At 46.9% G+C, this 19,581-nt stretch overlaps 1 protein-coding gene across 2 annotated transcripts in view; it reads right to left on the bottom strand.

The window, feature by feature from the left end:
- Positions 1-19,335, bottom strand: part of Galnt14 (polypeptide N-acetylgalactosaminyltransferase 14) — a 229,335-nt gene extending 210,000 nt beyond the window's left edge. Inside the window, exon 1 of one of the 2 annotated variants that reach the window (XM_023711087.1) lies at positions 18,933-19,335. In XM_023711087.1, coding sequence (XP_023566855.1) covers positions 18,933-19,061 — 129 coding nt within the window. In that variant the 5' untranslated portion in view covers positions 19,062-19,335. The remainder of the gene's footprint in view (positions 1-18,932) is intronic. The other variant, XM_004627378.2, reaches the window with a different exon arrangement.
- Positions 19,336-19,581: the final 246 nt, after the last annotated feature.

Genomic DNA, 19,581 nt, shown 5'->3' with positions numbered 1-19,581 from the left:
CTTTGAAAAAAAATTAAAAAATAAAAAAAATTAAAAAAGAGAATATTTCAATTAGTAAAGAAAATAGCAGTTTATATAATTAATGATGTAGCCACAAGTAACTATCCATTTGTAAGAAAACAAGCATTGAATTTCAATCTTCTATGTCACATAAAATTTTTGACAGACCAAAGGTTCAATATTTTTTTCAAAAATTATAGAAAAAAGGAAACTGCTAATATTATATACATAATGGAAGAATTAGAAATAGTTTTTCAAGCAAGATAAAACATTATTTTTAGAAAGACATATTTGGTCATATAGAAATAAGTCAAAAATTTTCATGGTGATATATATCATAAAGTCAAAAGTATAACAAATAAAAACATTTATCATAGTTAATGGCCAGGAAAGAGCTTTCTATAACAAAAAGCTACAAAGAGTTTCCATTATTGCCAACAAAGATGAACATGTGAACAGGCAGACACTTCAGAGAAGAGCAGATCCTTAAGGACATAAATACGTGAGAACACACTCAACCACTCAGGTGTCAGAGGAATATAAAATTGCAAATGGACTCTATATTCTTTAAATTGGCAAAATAAAAAGGGCAAATTTATATCAAAGGGGATGGTGTACTGAAACACTGCCAATGGAAATGTTGACTACAATACCGCTTTATAAAACAGCTTTAAAATATGCATCAGGATAAAATTATACAACTCTTTTAACTCAGAATTCCTCAAAAGAATACCATAGAAATAAAAGTCCCATGTGTAAGAACACATGCACATAGGCATTGCTTTGCAGCCCTACAGTGACCAGGGTAGATGTAGTTGAATAAAATAAGCCGCACTTGTATTATAGAATAATATGTAGTCATTAAAAATTATGAGGCCAGCCTGATAACTCAGTGGACTAAAGTGCTTGCTTAGGCAGAGCACAAATGCCAGAGTTCAATCCCTGGAGTGCCATGTAGGCCTCGCCCCCAGGGTGCACTGAGACAGCCATTGAGACTGGGCATGGTGGCACGCACCTGTAATCCCAGTGCTTGGGAAACTGAAAGCAGGAGAATTACTATGAGTCCAATCTATGTAGTGACACCCTGTAGACCCTGTACTAAATACATTTTAAAAAATAAATAAAAAATAAAAAATGATGAGCTAGGGCTGGGGAGACAGCTTAGTGGTCCGAGCACCTGCCTAGCAAGTACAAGGATCTGGCTTTGATCCCCAAAACTGCATGCTGTGCTGGCCCTAGAACCAGGCGTGGTGGCACACACTTGTAACCCCAGCCCTGGGGAGGCTGAGACAGAAGGATCACTATGAGTCTGAGTTGTGGTAGTGAGACCCTCTCAAATAAATAAATAAAAATTTAAAAATAAATAAATTGATGAGCTAGTGGACCAGAGAATTTCCCAGATATAGAGATAAATGAAGACAAAGATGCAAAGCATACCTACTACAGCCCATGCTTAGCCTCTTTAATGACCACATCCATACATGATGGTACATATTTACATGTTGTACATGACTACACAGTGCTTAGAGAAAGACATGGAAATTTGCTGCTTCCTCAAAAGGGAGTGATGGAGGTTGACTCATCAGAGGAATGGGGGAGAGGGCAAATAAGGAAGCTGCAGTGAGAAATGTAACATAGACCAAAGCCTATTTTGAAATACTCACTAAGACTTTTTTCACTATACATCTTGTTTTAAGAGAAAAGCAGAATTAGCCAAATACCCGGGTAGCAGAAATGGAAAAAGAAACTCACAATCTGACCTGTGCAGGTGATTACTTTGAAGTCAACACAAAATTAAACTTTCAGGGTTTTTTAAAAATATAGATATTTAATGTTGTACAGCTGCTAAACTATGTAATTTTTTTTTTTATTTTAGAGAAGAGTCTGTAGGGTGTTCAGGGTCGGACTCATAGTGATCCGCCTGTTCACAGCCTCCCAAGAGCTGGGATTACGGGTGCATGCCACCACGCCCGTCTCAATTGCCGCCAGTCTCAGTTACCGTCTTAGCTCGCCCTGGGGCAGGGCCAGCACAGCAGGCCCAGGGATCAAAACACTGGCCTGTGAACCTGCTTGCAGGTGCTTTAATCCACTGAGCTATTTGGCTGGCCCTAAACTATGCAACTTTGTGGAAGGAACAATAAGCAGCTAGCTAATAGTCCTTAATTTTCTGGGGTTCTTTTGGCTTAAAAAGAAAAAGAAAAAAATGTAAAATTCCAACAGAACTTAATGATTATTGTTTGCTATCCATACTTATTACTTTAGTTTTTCATCATTCAATAAAGTTACTATTTTTAAAAAAATGGGATCCTACTCTGGATACGATTTGGAATTCTCATTTTTCTTTTAATGTTGTACATTGTGTGTGTATTTCCACATCTGTAATACTATTACAGGCCCAGCTTCCCAAGAAAGCAACTTGCAGAGGGACACAGCAGATCAGCCACACACTTCAGATAACACCAAAGGATCCATCAGCCTTTGGGCCATGCGGTGTGTACATAAAAGAGGAATTCTTCCCAGCACTGATAGCACCGGCCAGGATGTCTTCACATCTTAATTCCTCCAGCTAATGCATCTGGACTCGGGCCTTCTGAACTCTAGATGGCACCCCCCACCCGTTCCAGGACAGAGCATTCTAAGTGTTTTCTGGCCATGGCCCTAGAAAGGCATCCTCTGTAGAGGTGATTTCCCCACGGGGCATTTCTCTAGCAGCAACATGAATTAAAGATGATAATAGGTAGGCCAAAAGAGCCAAACTCAACCTTGCTGAGAAATATGGAACATTCTCAGCAGCTCTCATTTAGGCCGGAAGGGTAAGAGCAAGAGAATGCCAAGTTCAAATTTCACTGAATTGCCCCTTTTAGAGCAACTGGCATGCTCTGAGCAGTTAAAACCCTTCAACCCAAAACATTTTACTGAATAAAGTCCCCAGTGAGTAGAGCCTAATGTTTCCAACCAGGAGAATCTGTTTACTTTCAGGCACATTCTCAGTTTAGAACAAAAATAAACAAATGGCTTTATTTTCAGATTCTTCCAATCTGGCCCATTCTTGGTTTCCATGGATCTCTGGTTATGACTACTGAATGCCCTACCTTGGGAAGGTCCCCCTCACCCTGGCCTGTGCCATTCAGTCTCCCTTTCTCTGACACCTACAGAACTGACCTCCCGACTTGCAGGAGGAAATCCTGCAGGAGGAAGTTCTGTCCTAGATTGTGTCGGTCAGGTCCCCACAGCTGCCGCAGAAAACGGCATAGGTGTCGTAACATGCCAGGGACACCCATGTGTATGTGCCTCCACGTTCCACCTGCACGTGGCCAGCCGGTCCTGCCGGTTCATCTCACCCTCCACAGATAACCAGGTTCTGTGGCTCCCTGGAAGGTGTACTCCCAAGTCTAGAGCAGGAAACCGTCCACCTCCTATCTTTGCCCACAGCGTGTATTTACAGAAAGAATAATTAGCCCAGAGGGTAAAGAAAAAAAATGCAATGTCTTTGGAATGAGAGAGATGGGGAATTTCTCAGTGTGAAAAGAGTAGAAGCAGCCAGCCTCAGAGTGGTGGAATGGGGTGGGATGGGGTGAGGTCATTAAGCAGGGCCCAAGAAAAATGGGTGTAGGTAGCAAGACAGAGACCAGCCCTGGCCCCAGGGCATCCTGTTGTCACCAAGAACCCAGAAACAAGAGGAACAGCATGATGAGGGTGTGGTCACTGATGTTATGGAGGTGACTCGTGATACCTGGAAGATTAAAGGCCTTTTCCACATTACCTGGCATAGAGGGAGCCTCTTCCATCCTCAAGAACCTGTAAGTAGACAAGGAATTCCTACTCTCCAGGGAGAAGGCGAGTCTCAGGAATCAAATGAACTCAGAGTAAGAGGGACAATGTGGCACCAGCAACTGGCTTCACGTTATGTGCAAGAGCTTTGCCTCATGCGCAGATTCTCAGATTTTCACTGCACACAGAGTACCTTGTTGCAGTGCACAGTTTGAATCAGTAAGCCTGGAATAGCCTGAGATTCTTCCACATTTCCAACCACCATACAGGTGACACTACCAGCCGAGGTCCCATGAGTCACACTTTGAGAAGCAAAGACGTAGGCCACAGTTTAGCTAACAGTTCTCACCAAGGGCCACAGATTCCATAGTCCCAAGCACAACGGCTCAACTTTGCCACTGTTGTACAAAAACAGTCACAGACACTTTTTAAAGGAAAGAGTGTGGCTGTATGCCACCAAAATTTTAGTGGTGGACAGTAAAATTTGAAGTTCCTGTAATTTTCATCATGAAACATTTTTCTATAGAGTTGTTTCCAACCATTTAAGAAGATAACAAGCATCCTTGGTTCACAGACTGTACAAAAAGTGAACAGGAAGTAGAGCTGGATTTGGTCCATGGGTTGCCCCTGGCGTGGGTGCCCAAAACAGCACAGAACCTGTGCTAGGCACCGTGACTGGTTCCACAGAAGTGGGTTGCTCAGCCTCCTTCCTTTCCTGAAGCTTCTTTTCCTGTCTCCTTCTCTTTTGCTGCAATACTAGGCTTCCAGAACAGCACACGCTTTGGGAACAAGTAGATCCTGGCAAATACTTTTTCAAAAATCACTACAATGACTTTAAAAGACCTCCCTAAATCCTTCTTCTTCTAATAAGAGCCCCTGTGGAATAACAGGTTCTTATTTTAGTGAAACAGCTTTAAGGATAAGATTAAACTTCCACCACAGTTTTCTGAGCTAACAGAAGAGGGACGTGATCAGGGGAAGGAAGCTAGTCTTGCAGAACGGCTCCAAGTAAACTCAAAAGCACGCGTCTCCAGCTTTTATCCCCGAGAAGCTCTGGGAAGATCATCTCCAGCCCCTCAGACTCACACTGCGCTGTGACTCAAAGGAGAGGAAAGATTCCTATCCACCTTGCAGTCCCTTCCACCACTAAGTAGTCATCTCAGGACACAGCTGTGTCTTTTCAGTAATAGATCAGTGTATCCCAGAGTCCAATGGGGACAGAGGTCTAGAGACAGAAATGGCCAGGGACTAGCAAAACACCACTGCTTCACACTCTGCGAGTCCCTCCGAATTCACCAGGGGCAAGGCAGGTAGAATTGCCGCACATGCACCTCTGTGAGCATACACACACACACACACACACACACACACACACACACACACACCCTGCACAGGGCTCCAGAGTTTGCTGGATGAATAGATCTACTACCACTCTACTACCCCACAGTAGACAGGATCTCAGAGGGGGAAACTTTCAAGGAGTTTAACCTTCTTTCTCTCTTGCCACATATCCCAGGGGCACCTCAGCCTGGTCTTACCTCTAATACTTTTAAGTGCTATTAACATGGGCAAGTGACTGGATCTTTAGGAACCTCAAGTTCCTCACTGAAAATGAGTTCCTCATTGAAAAGCAATACATCTTCTGTTATGGCTTGTGTCTAGGTGTCCCCCCAAAGCCTCATGTAGTCATGTGGTGGCTTCTAGGTTAGTGATTCATTCATGATCCAGTGCTGGGATTATAGATGTGAGTACTGCTGGGATTATGGGTGTGAGTACTGCTGGGATTATGGGTGTGAGTACTGCTGGAATTATGGGTGTGAGTGCTGCTGGGATTATGGGTGTAAGTGCTACACTTGCCCTGGGGCAGATCACCTAAAGGCCTGATAAGGGAAGGAAAGAGGCTTGCTCTCTACCTCTGACTCTGCTCCTCTTTGTTCTTCCTGTTTTGCTATTTTTTGCCACGACAACCTGCTGCCCTGGAGCCAGCTGAATACAGGTCTGGAACCTCCACAAACTATATGAGCTAAATAAACCTTTCCTTCCTTAATTTTGGATGTTAGGTATTTTGTCCCAGCAATGAGAGAAAAGTAATCAAGACAGCATCCAAAGACATTATTCAAGAGAAAAAGTTAACCGCTGGCCCGTGCCCTCCCTGCATTCCACCTGCTCAGCCCCTGCCCCAGCCCCTGACCTCAGTAGATAACTGGTCCCTGCCCCAGCCCCTGACCTCAGTAGATAACTGGTCCCTGCCCCAGCCCCTGACCTCAGTAGATAACTGGTCCTGTAGCTGCCTGGCTCCCGGTCTCCTTGGGAAATGTATTCTGGAGCCTAGTTCTGCTTAATGAGAAAAATACCAGTCTTAAGCAACCAGTACAATTCTCCTGCCCTGCATAGAACATGGGGTGACTGTGAAAAATGAATGGCTCACAGAAATAAAATGCTGAGACTTCTCCTAAGAGAAACCTCTCCTTTCTGCATCCACTCCCAGCACGTAAAGGAGGCTGTTGACAGATTTCGCCTCTCATACTTCATGCAGGGCCCAGCAAGTCACTCATAGCACTTAGGGACGGCATAGCCAGAGTTCCCCTTGGCCTTGTAGATTCTCTCTCCAGGGGTCCTGGAGAGCTTTCAGGGGTCCCCCAGATCTCCCTACCCATAGAACTCAGAACCAGCTGAGGTGGGAAGCAGCTGGCACCTTACACTACTGGGGATAGATGAACAGTCAGTTGTAGGGAGATACTCTATTTGTGGGGGGGATACAGGAATTCAGCCATCTGAAGAGCTGAAATAGCCATCCCTTGTCCTTGACTCCAGAATATCAACAGCCTAAACTCCCAAAACTCCAGTGTCACAAAAAAAAAAAAAAGAAAGAAAGAAAGAAAGAAAGAAAGAAAGAAAGAAAGAACAAACAAGGTCACTGCTTTGGTAATAAATCTGCTCCTGATTTCACAAAGAAAACCCTTTGATCTGTCACCCCTCACAACAACTGTATGCTTAAGGGAAGACCGGAATCCAGCCACCAAGTCACCTGTACTCCCTCCTGAGAAAACCTAACACATTCCATAAAGACCCCAACACGGGACACTCAGTTCCTGGCAGCCGTCTGAGCCCCCTGCAGAGATGAGAACAAAACAAGAAAACCATTCAGTGGCAGCTCAGTAAACAAAGACGTTGGGTATGACTGTAAAATAGGAAATGAGAAATTTCAACACGGAAAGCGAAGAAAGAGAATAGCACGCCACAAAAAAGGGATAAATTTTAAAAGTAGAAAATATAAATGCAGTTTATTTATAGTTAATGGCAGGTATTTGTTTTGAGTGCTAATAATCTAATTAGCAGTCAAACCAAGGCAGCCTCTATTATCAGCTGATCTATAATTACTGCTCCATGCTGAGTATTTTCCCGGCACATGATAGCTTTCAACTCCTCAGCACAAACAACCAAATAATTGGTGTTATTATGCTAGATACAGGACAATTCTTCTCCAAGGGCTGATGCTGGAGAGTTTTTTAGACAACTACTCTGGCCTTTGTATTTTGAGCCTGCGTGGACTAATCCTTCACTGTCTCCTCTGTCATCTGTCTTGAGGCATTTGGGAAGCTCCTCAGCACACTCTAGAAAGTGGAACTGTGGAAACTTCCCATCTGATGGTTTTCCAGCCTGAGACCTGGAACATTCTCAGTCCCCTGTAACAGAGCATTGTTCATAAGGGGATGTCAGATAGTGGTGAAAGCATAACATATTTCTCTCTGAAACACTATAAAGTTCTCTCTTAATATTACTTTAAAACAACTCACCTTGGAAGAGATAGCTTGGGATGCAAAACTATTTTATTCAACAGTTTCTGATCTACACAAATGCATAGAATTCTGGAAAGCAAAATAAAAATGCAACTTTCTCAAGCTGGTTTCAAAAGAAAAAAAAAATTCAACTCCTCATTTTTGAAGAGACCAGACCTACTCTGGCTATATGGGGAGAGAAGCCAGCCTGGGGGGAGTATGGTGAAGTGGAAAGAGAACAGGGTGAAAAGACCTGAGGAGCTTTGGAGCCAGACAGATCGGGTTTAGCATCTAGATCTTCTGCTTCCTTGTGCACTATCTGGCTTTGAATAAGTCACTGAACACCCTTGGTGCTTATCTGCTAGAAAACAAAGGTAATGATGCTTGCTGTATGGGGTGGTTATAAAGCACAGATGACTAACACAGGAAATACCCCGCACTTACCAGGGGTTCAGGGTTTGTTCACCACCTTTTTATTTTTAACAGAGGCAAAAAAAAAAAAGAAAAAAAGAGAGAGGGAGAAAGAGAGAACCTGGTTTTCCGTGAGCCAGTAGCTTGTGCCGTGTAACTTCATCCTCTGCAATGCAGCCTCCACATTTTGCCCACAAGCATAGGTGGATTTCAGACCAGTCGCGCTGTGCTACAGCATGGTTCCCACCGTCCCAAGCGCTGCCCCACTGCACTGCCCTCCAGGATCCTCATCTTCCTCTGGTCCAGCAATAGCCAGGCTAATGCTTGGCACATACAACTGCACCGCACTGGTTGTTAAATATCTTCCTTTGTGTGAAAAAGGAACACCATTTGAGAAACTGCAAAGTCAAACCAAGACCTTTCTCCAAAGACTCTCTTCTTCAGGCAACAGAAATCGGTGGCTATAAAAAGAATGGAAACTGCTGCTACACTCTGCCCTTAAACGAGGTGCTAAAATCTGAAGGCACACTCCAGCTACACACTCATTTCAGACTTCCCATGTTGAATTTTCTAGTGGAGTATACAAAGAGAAAAGGAACACGTAGTCAGTGCATTCTTACAAGGTGAACCCATGTACGTCACTACCGCCAAAATCAAGAACCTGAGCAGTACTAGGTCCTTAAAAAGCCGCCCCACCCCTTCCAGCCCCTCTGCCCAACAAGAGAACATAAAGCTGACTGCCCAAACCAGAGGTTACTTTTGCCTACACACTAATAATGGCTTTTACACTTACAAACATTTGCAAATAATACCAACAGAAGAATTACATCTCAGAAGATGTGAGAAGTATATGAAATTCAAATTTCAGTGGCAATAAATAGTTCTATTAGCCAGTCCCCCTGTACCTGTTTTGTATTTCAAGCAGGACGTATTAGGTTCTTTCACTCATTTTACACACTGTCTCTTGCATTGTCTTTGCAGAGTTGAATAGTTAAAACAGAAACCATATTATCTAAAAAAGAAAGAAAAATGTTTGATCTGGCCATTAATAAAAAGGTATATTGACTCCCATTTGAATGGGTAGAAGCCTGCAGTGGAATGCATATGCATTGCTGTTGGTTTTATGTTTAGGAATAAAATCACAGTTATAAATATATACCTTAGTTGTAGTAGATACTGCCAAAAAAGTTTTCAAAGTATACACTTGGTTTTAAGAGAAAAGCTAAAGCACAGAGGAGGACCCATAATCTCAGTTTGAAGGGAGACTGCAAGAATGACAGAGTTAATCCAATGCAAAATTGAGGAAATGATGAAAAAGTCATCAGGGCCTTTGAGCTGAGGGGGAAAGTGCCAGCCTCAGCTTACTTTATATTTCTTTTCCTTCTTACTCCATATATGGTTCTTGAAAAAGAACAACACCCTTTAATGTAGCCACGCTTGGGAGAAATGCACAGGAGTGGAAAAGTTAGGATCTTGTCACTTAGGCTATAAGAGAAGCTCCACCACAAGCCCTTCCACAGCTTACCCAAGCTGCAGGCCAATGACCCAGGGAGACCCGAGTACCCTTTCCTCAGTTTAAGCAGACACGTTGTGTCCACCCTCCAAACCAGCCTCATGACAGGTAGGACCAGCAGTCTATGCACCAGGCAGAACTGAGCAGTTATCAGCAGGCCCTCGATGTCAACCAGCAAAAAAGGCATGCACAAGCTAGGAGGGCCCCTCCGCAGAGGAGAAGACAAGGCTGAGGTGACACGGGTGTCTTTCAAGCCACTTCCCAGAGTCACATGCACAGCTCCCCACACACCTGCCATGCATTTCAAACAGGATATATTGAGTCCCTTCAAATACCACTTTCCTCTAAAAATGAGATCCTTCTGATTGTTTAACGAACACATTCCTCACGAAAGGAGTCAGATCAATAGCTTCAGAATCTTGTTTTCTGAGACGAGGCTGCCTCACACAGCCAAGCTTCATTTTCTGGGCTCACACCCTCCCAGCCAGCTCCCAGCATAAAGAAAGCCAGTGCCGTGCCGGCCCCAACCTTAGGCACACTGAGCCAGCGATGGAGTCCAGGCATGGTGGCGTGCGCCTGTAATCCTAGCACTAGGAAGATCACTACAAGTCTGGACTGTGGAGTGAGACCCTGCACACACATGAAAGAAAGAAAGAAAGAAAAAAAGAAAGAAAGAAGGAAGAAAAAAAAAAACTAAAAAAAACTTTAAAAAAAAGATAGCCAGTGCCTGATGATGGAGTTGGGGTATGGGCAGGATGGTCCCCCTGCCAAGTCTGAAATTATAGTAGCTCCAAGCAAAGAACCCAATAGTGAGTTAGACCTGGCCTCTCTTGAAAGAAAACCCAGTCCTCTTGGCCATTCAATTCCCCCAGAGATAGGCTCTTTATATCCCTCAGTCCTTTCCTCCATTATCTTCTATAGAGAGAAAAGCAACAGTGATAGTTTATCAAAAATAAGACTTAGGGGGCCGGAGAGATGGCTCAGTGGAATAAGTGCTTGCCTGGCAAGTTCAGGGGCCTAACTTCAATCCCCGGCTCCACCAAAAAAAAAGAAGAAGAAGAAGAAGACATAATTTCTCAGCAGTATCACTTGTTTTTTGTCCATGTGAAAATACACATACCACATACATATACACAGAAATACTGAATTGTGCATATATGTATGGAATCTAAGCAGCACTGAAGCATGGCCTTAACAGAACAGCACAAGCTTTCTGCCAAAAGAGTGTGCTCAAGCCCACTTGTTAGTTAGACCAGCTTGCCAAAGTCGTCTCCTGCTCCTAACCTCAGATTCCTCCTACTTCAGCAAAGAAGAATAGTAACATCCACCTCACAAGAGCACGGTAAGGATCCAATGAGGCATTTGTGAGGACAAATGCTTGTAAACCCTAGACCACTGTGGGAAGGGTGAACAGAAGCAAGCTACCTCTTGCCTGCCTTTCCCCGATTCACCCTGTAATCAGTCCAGCCAGCTCCTCTCTGATGAAGCCCACCTGCCCACCAGAAGTACATCCATCCACTCAGCACTCAGCAGGCAGCCATCAATCGGCCATCTATTAATAACCAATTATCTGGGTGGCTTAATTAATCCATGCACCACACAGTCTGATCTCCTCCAACTCCTGGAAAACAATGGGCTTGAATATAGACACCCGCTAATGTTTCAATGGCCATCAAGGAATTTGGCAGGCATTATGCCTGCGTGCAGCAGCTGCAAGTGATGGGTGCATCAATATTGATTGGACCAGTCTCTCTGTGGCTGGGGAAAACATGAATGGCTGATATTCTCATATGATAAGAGAAGTGACATAGATCTTCAACATGGAGAATGAGGGAAGAAAATCCTAATTTCCAAGTCTCAGTGAGGACATAGATGAGGAAGGAAGGATTAATCACTTTGGAGAGAGCCTGTCAAGATGACAGGGTCCTGCCAGCTTGAGCTCCTGGCCTGGAATGAGATGCAAAGTGGGTTTAAACAGCAGAATTCTCAGGAAGGAGGCAGCTTGGATGGCTACTCTCTACATCTGGGCCTTAAAACAGTGGCAGGAACACACGCGTGTGCTGTGCTCCCCTGTGTTTCCTTGAAAGATCTGTGTAATGTTCTCAGTTAAGGTGACAACTGGCATGAGGAGAATGTAATTATTTTTTTAAGTGCCTAATCTTATCTCCAGGAAATGGTATGCAGAGAGGCTTTGAACTTGAAATCAGCATTGTCCACCAGGCAGTGGATCAGATGGCTCCTTCTTCCCAGAGATAAGGGCTCCTGCTGATAGAAAGCTGAATGGCTCAGAGTGGCTCAGAGCATTATTAGAAAGAACAGCCTTTCTGTTCTGAGCTGTCCTGGAACCAGCAGGGGATAGGAGTAAGAGCAGGAGGAGGAATATGGTGAGGTGAGCAGGGAGGAGAGGGGCAGAAAAGCAGGAGGCCAGGGGCAGCCCGCCGTGGTACCAGCATGTCCACACCACAGCCTTCCCTGCTCCCAGTCGCGTCCTCGTTGGGTCCTGTGACGGCAGCAGCCGCTGCCAAATGCAGACTGCTGCCCTAGAAGGTTAGGCCAGGCCATTTGCTCTGAAATAGCAAAATATCAGAGCCAGCAGATTTCAGGAGCTTCTGCAAAACTCCCCAGGGTACCCATGTGTCAGTGCGTGCATGTGCATGTGTGTGAGTGTGTGTTTTCTTCGGTATCCCAGAGGGATTCTTTTTAATCAGCTCAACATCTAAGGATTCAAAGACTGATTTATTTTTGGGTTTAGCATTTCTTTTAAAATAATTAAGAGATAAGTAATAGACACAAAGTATCTGTGGTATAATTATTTATAGCCATACGGTCTCCCTGCAGAGCTGTGCACAGCTAACCTGAACCGACTCAGACTGTGAGCAGGCAGGTGGGAGATGGACTGTGCCATCAGTGGCCTGCTTCCATTTCACAGCTAGGCAGACTGAGCCAGGAGGAGAGGAAGCTAAGTCCTCCCTGACCCTGCTAAGGGCAGAGAGAGATGTCTGGGCTGTCATCTTATAAGAAAAACCAGACAGCAATACTATATGTGGCCCAGATGTGATGGGGTTAGGGAGAGGGTCAGACTCCCTAGAATGGGCCAGGGCATGACAAAACTAGCTGGCAGTTCATGACACCAGAGGCCAGGCAAACAGCCAGTGGCCAGGGCAGAGGGCACAAGGGACATCAGAGTCCCTTCCCCAAACAGATGGCAAGGCCACCATTCTGGGTCTCTGGAGTGAGATGTACAAATCCACAGCGGGGCTCACACTCTCCCCCTAAGACTGGAGTTGGAGATCTATCTTCCAACTCCAATTCAGATCAGTTCCTGCTTCCTAATTCAGCTCATTTTTTCAAAACTGCACTGGGGACTTTGAGGCAGTCTGGAAGAGTGACAAAACTGTAAATATTAGAAATCAAAAAAGGGCACAAGCAATATTTCTTCAGAGTTGGTTCCGAGGAACTTGAAAGGGTAAAGACCCTTGAAAACGTGGGATAGGTGGGTGTGGGAAAGACACAGGCCGGGTGGCATGGACAGCAGACCGTGCGGGCGACCTGGGCTGCAGGCAGCAGCCAACAGCAGCCTCATCAATGCCCTCTGATGGCACACATCAGCCCTTTGCATCAGGGCCACACACAGGAAGCACTGGAGAAGGGCACACTGGGCAGACCGGAGAGGCCGATGAAAGGGCATCAACTTGTCTTCCTTCCTGTTTCGCTCTCTGACTTCCTTTACTTAAGGTTTAATACGAATGCTCTGCATAACGAAGTATGGGACAAAGAGTCTTGGTCCTTGCTTCCCAAACTGCCGTCCACATAGGGAGAGAGGGCTAAGGACAATAGGTACCCCCATGCTCACTCAAAGGTAGCCCTAGAATAGAGACCCATGGGGATGCCCCAAGGCCTGGGGGAGATAGCAGGCCAGGAAGGTGAGAGTGAGTGGGGAGGTGGGCAGGCCCCAGCCATACACTCAGCACCAGGCCCCTGGACCCTGCCACAACCTAGAGCAGGGAAATAATGACCCCAAGCAAATTTCCCAGCAGTTTGAGGGATGGGGGCTTGGGATTTGCTTAAAAGCTTGCTGTCAAGTCAGCCAACTAGCTCAGTGGATTAAAGCACCTGCAAGCAGGTGCAGGGGCTAGGGGTTCAATCCCCCGGCCTGCTGTGCCAGCCCTGACCCTGAGGAGCACTGAGCCAACAATTGAGACTGGATGTGGTGGTGCGCGCCTATAATCCCAGCTCTTGGGAGGCTGTAAACAAGTGGATCACTATGAGTCTGATCTAGCCGTGAGACCCTGAACATCCTGTAGACTCTCCTTAAAATACAAAAACAAAAACAAAAACAAAAATAGAGAGAAAAGCTTGCTTCTATCTAGGGCTATCTAGAAAACAAGGACAGGTTAATTCTTAAATACCTCAGATTCCAACCTGCTATGTGCAGATTTCCCAGTCTTGCTATAGGACCAAGAAGTGTTTGGACCCACCAGGTAACAGCACATCTGACACCTGCTCCGGGACCTGCCTTGGAAGGGAAACCAGAGAAAAGGGGCAAACATGTGTCTGACAACGGGCTGCCCCTTTTCGTGCCTGAGGCAAAAATCCCTGGCCGGAGTCTAGTGTGCATGCACTGAGCGTCAGCAGATGACCAGGGTCTCCCTCTAAAATGCATAACTTTTTTTAATGGGAGAAATTATCTACTAAATGGTGAATAAAATAACAGCGCCATATACTTAAGGCACTGGTGGCATGCAAATGTGAACTATCTTCTAATAGTATTTGCTATATTTCTAGTACAAAACCAACACATTTACATGGGCCTGCGGCACTTTATTCAAAGCCTTCAAATTTCTAATACCTTCCTCAAAAATTACCCTCAGGCCTAAAATTCTTTTGCTTTTCCTAAGCTCTAAGCCCCTGGACTAAATTTAGTTTCTTGGAAATAAAAGGCAAATTTACTCCTTTTTAAAAGTGCTGTCAGTTATTGTATAATTCTCCAAATGGCAAACAAATGGCAGAAGAGAAAAGAAATGAAAACCTTTTTGAGGTCCTTTGCAGTGAGTGATATAGTATTTATCATTAAAATGCAGTTTGAATTGAAACATCAAACTTGTTACATGATTTTCAATTAGAAGTTAGAGCTTTGCAGCATAATTTGGGGACAGGGAACCAGTATTAAAATCGAATCAACATTAAAAAGTCAAATTTAAAGAAATCTTTACTTGTACTATTAATAGAATTCATCCTTGAAACTAAAAAAATAAAAAAAAATCCAATTAATTTTCTTAAAACAGGAGTGCAGTAGGCCTTTTTTCCACATCACTTACGCTGTGCCCAACAGGGCACAAGATGTACTGCGCCTGCTGTGGAGATGCCATCTCTAGGTAAATGGGGACACCTCCTAGTGTAGTGAAAAAAGCAGCACAAGGGGCTGAGAATTTGGTGGCAGACATGACTTGGGCCCCTGCGGAGGCAGTGTATCCCACAAGATTTAAGAATTGGGCCCTTCCCAGGCTTCTCCCCTCTCCATGCCATTCTCAACTTCTCTGAAGATTCTAGAGAATAGAGAATCTATTGTTCTTGCTTTGGAAACTAAGCTGACCGTGTCCACCATAGTGGTCTTGGGCTCAGGAAACCCCACCCAAAGGAAAGGACTCAGAAGTGCAGTCTCCTTTCTGGTCCTCTTGTCTCCTGCTCTCCTCTTCAGCCTCCAATCAAAGCAAGCCATAGATAGAAGTTCTCTCCCCCAAAGTGAGTCATAGAAACTAGAAAGCGGCTCCAAAAAGTAAGTCATAAAACCTAAAAATATGATGCCCAGCTTGCTCTGTTTTTGTGGCCCTGGAGCTGACCATAAAGAAATTCTCTGACCTATCTTATCTTACAGTAAATCACAAGACATGGATTCCAGAAAGAGCCCCGCCCATTACTTGGAAGAAAGAATGCTGCACAGAGAGGCCACGTCTAACACTATTAGATCAGATTGCGTTGGTCCAGTCCCCTTTCTACACAGCTATCCATCATCCATCAAATCTAAATATATTAAGTTGATAGTTTATCTGAATTTTGGGATCTTCATTCTGAAGGGTCTCGTGTCATATAAAACTATGATGAAGCAAGTTTGTTTTGCTTTTCTCTAGTTTGTCTGTCTTGTTACTGGGGTGCCTGCCATGGTGTTGCCTCCTTTGCTACCCCTACACTGGGAAGAAACCAGGATAAAAATTGCCCCAAGACTTCAGCATGTCCAGCCAAGAGCCTTCCCTGTGATTAGGCTAGAACTCTTCCCAAAAGTACCTAGTGTACTGGACTCACACAAGCATCCCAGTCTTTCCCTGTCATGGACACATGCCCCATCTGAATTCCTACTGGTAAGAAAACAGACTCTGCCCGGCTGGCAAATGATCCTTGAGCCAGTACCGCTGCAGCCACTGGCTACAACCACTCATCAGGAGAGCCTTCCTCCAGCTGGAGGAGTTTAGGACTTCGCCAAGTGAAAAGCCAGATTTCCTCCTAAAGTGGTTCTCATCCTAGCACTTCCACAGTCACACCAATCCCCCGGAACCCTGTGAGAGTGAGGAAACTCTAGGAAGTGGGTGGGGAGTTCATGCCCCACCCGTTCTATACCACCCACATACGGCAGGCCCAGGTGCAGAAGAAGGGTGGATGGGCAGCTCCTACAACATCCCATTTCACTTCTGCTTCTGACACTGCCACCGGTGGAAACTTATCTCGGGCCAAATGTTAATCACTTCCTTGTATCAGCATAAAAATATTATCGCCTTAGTGTGGTTGTTATGAAGATTAAATGAGCTAATACACATGAAATGTAGCTTGTGAATTTGTACAGCAGTGTACAAATGCTAGCGGCTGTTATTTTGCTTGACCGCATATGTTCACCCAAGCTTAGGTCCAGCAGCACACGAAAGAATAAAATCGTTCGGTCATTTTTATATGTGGCCAACCAATTTATGAAACATCAACAGACCTGATATTTGTCAATAGGCTGCTTCTGAGTCACACGGAGCACTTACAAAAATACTAATTCTAGGACCCAGACCACCACAGTCTCTGCAATCTACATTATCAGGCTCTTGAGAGATTGTGACAAGCAGTCAGGTTTGGGGACCACACACTCCTTGGAATATGGCATGCCAAGTTCCTGCATACACCAGGGAAGGAAATGGAAGAGTTCTGGTGCTAAGGAGGGGTTTCCCTTTATCTCTCTTCAGTTTTACACGCACTAAGATGCAGAGGGATGCTCATTCACCGGACATAAAATACTCCCACGACTATACACAGCACATACACGAAGACACACAAAGCCACACACACAGGTGGAAAAAGAAAAACACCACCAACAAAAAAAGAAGCCCAGCTAATAATTAAAGGAATCAAGATTTTATGAGTGACTAGAATTCAGTCATAAAAAAGATACACCAAGTGAAGCGGGCAGGATATGATGTTTACACAAACAGCAAGTGGCCTTCTGCAACTACATAGGACAACACACTCTCGATATGAGACCCCTCATTTGTTCATAACTCTGTTTTAGAACTGATGAGCAGCTCCTCAGAAGCAAGGGTTCACCCTAGCAGCTCTAGACCCAGCACTGAACCTGATGCACGGGTGCTGTCCTTAAGTGCTGCTGAGTGCTCCCCAGGATAGGAAGAGACAAGAGGAAGGGCAAAGTGCACAAAAGAAACCTATCTCTTGTCCCAAATCCCCAGGGAAACTAAGAAAAAGTAAGCTTAAGGTAATGAGATTCAACACAAAACTGGAAAGTTCAGGTCCCTGATGGCATCCTTAACTGCTTCACAAGAAGTACAACTCCCCCCCCCCCAAAAGGAAGAGAAGATTCCAGGTCCCTGGGCAGGGTCTGAGGTGAGCAAAAGGAATCCACTGCTAGGAAGGCTGTTGGAAGTCACCAATCCTACCTTGCCACTTTCTTAATAGCCCTCCTGGGGTCCCTAACACCCTAATCCCTCACCTAGCTCAGCCTTGCACTGGCCCCCAGGCACATCCAGGGGCTTTGCACTCCAATTATGCCAAACTCACATGACATGCTGCGTCATTCCTCCAAGCCTGCACCTGAGATGCCCCTACCTATTGGCAAGTCCGGCCACACTGCTTGACTCAGATCCTCTTCCTAGATGTAGCCCTTGGGCTCCCAGAACACCCAGCTCTAGGAATCATTCGGGCCCTCCACCCTGTGCATCCGGGTCCAGTGAGCAGCCAATCCCCACCTCCAGGGAGCAGATTCGGCATCTCTGCACCCATAACACCTCGCACACTGTGTGGCACACAGCGCTTTCAGTGGTTGCATAAATGCCAGCTGAAATGAATTGAACGTTGATAAGATTCCCAAAGATGAGTGCCAGAGGACTCAGGGGAAAGGGTAACTTAGGAGGCAACTGGGGAGAAAATCCTGAGAGTGGAGGTTTGGGCTCAAACTAGCAGTGACCTAAAAGGCAAGTAACCGAAAAAGACTTTCAACCTGCTTCTTAACCTACGAAATAAGGGTAACACTACTCAACTCACACAACCACTAATGAGGAAAGCATCGTACGCGCTGGCACATAGTAGGTCCTCTTACAGACTCCCTCCCCTACACACTAGTATTTCTCACTTCCGCACGATTGGGATCACAAGCTCCTCCAGGGCTTTTGCTCCAGTTCTCGGAGGGCTGCTCCAGACCCAGTTTTTCACGATGCCTGGCTGCCATCAACTACCCAGAGGCCTCCCTTCTGTGCCCCATGGAGAAGTCTATGGAAAAGACTGAAACCGAGCCCTGAACTTGCAAGTAAGAGTAAGTCTGTAGGAGAAACCTCCTGGTTCCTCTCAGAGGCACCGGCTGGGCAGGAGTTGGAAAAGCCACTTAGATTCCTTTCTCCCGACTCCCCGCCAACACCAAGGCGTCTGCTCGCACAGGCTCTGTAGTGGTGTTCTGGGCACAATCAACTTCCCGTGTAGCTGGGGGACTGGAGAACAGTTGTGGAATCGGTAGCAACAGGCCGGGTGGGCAGGGGCTGCAGCGCCAGGGGGGCTCCAGGACGCTCGCCCGCGACGCTCACGTGCGCAGCGAACCCCGGCCTCCGGCCTCTCCTGCGCGGGCCCGGCGGCTGCGGGAAACCGCTGAGGGCAACCGCCTGGCCAGCCAGTGACGCTCAGCTGCGCCCTCCGACCGCCAGCCCAGCGGGGCTTGGCCGCAGCGCCCCTCGGACGCGGGACCCCTGCGCGACGCTCAAGTTGGAAGCCTCGCTCTGCCGTGAGCGCACGCGCCCACCGCCCACTCCCACGGCCACTTCGGCACACCCGCGGGTCGGGAGAAACAGCCCAGGTGCCCGCATCGGGCGCCGGCTACCTGGTCGCAGCACCCACACGCCCGCCCTGACTTCCCACGAGCCCAGCGCGAGAGACGCGCCCTCCAGCAAACCTCTGCCCTGTGCCGGGCGCACTGCCAAGCCGCGTACCTTGGGGGTCTGCACTTCAGGTCCCGGCGGCACCTCCAACTTCCATTTGGTAACCCAGAAGAACAGCAACACGGTGATCCACAGGACCCCGAAGATCGGCAGCGCCAGGCGGCGAGTCAGGCGCCGCATGGTCCCCTCTGCCTCTTCTCCGCGGCGCTATGTCCCTGGGGCACCCCCCGGTGGCCAGGGCTGGCGGGGCGCAAGACGCGGACAGCGCCTCTCTCTGGAGAGCGCCAGCCCGAGGATGCGGGCGAGGGCGGCGGGACCCTGCCAGACACCCCGTCCGCCTCAGAGAGATGCGGGCCGGGCAATCGGGCGCTCGAGACGCGGCGGGGAAGGGCCGAGGGGCGGCCGAGCCGCGCGCCCGCTCCAGCCGGAGAGACGCGGTGGCCTCGGGATGCTCCCTGCGCCGCCGCCGCCGCCTTTGCTCTCCAGCCGCTGCTAAGAGGGAAACTGACTTGAACGGCGGGAGGGCGGAACGCCAGGCTGTGCCGGGCACCCCCAGAGGAGCTCGCGAGGAGCGGGGGAGGAGGCAGAGGAGAGAGGAGGGAGGGCGCGCCGACAGACAGACCGACTCCAAAGGGGCCGGGCGGGAGCGCGCGGGGCTCTGGGAGGGGGTGCTACCGCCGCCCGCCGCCCGCGGCGCTCC

This window comes from Octodon degus, unplaced genomic scaffold (assembly GCF_000260255.1).
Source record: "Octodon degus isolate 3935 unplaced genomic scaffold, OctDeg1.0 scaffold00019, whole genome shotgun sequence".
NCBI lineage: Eukaryota > Metazoa > Chordata > Mammalia > Rodentia > Octodontidae > Octodon > Octodon degus.
Note: the sequence above shows the minus strand (reverse complement) of the source record. Positions and strands in the feature narration are given on the sequence as shown.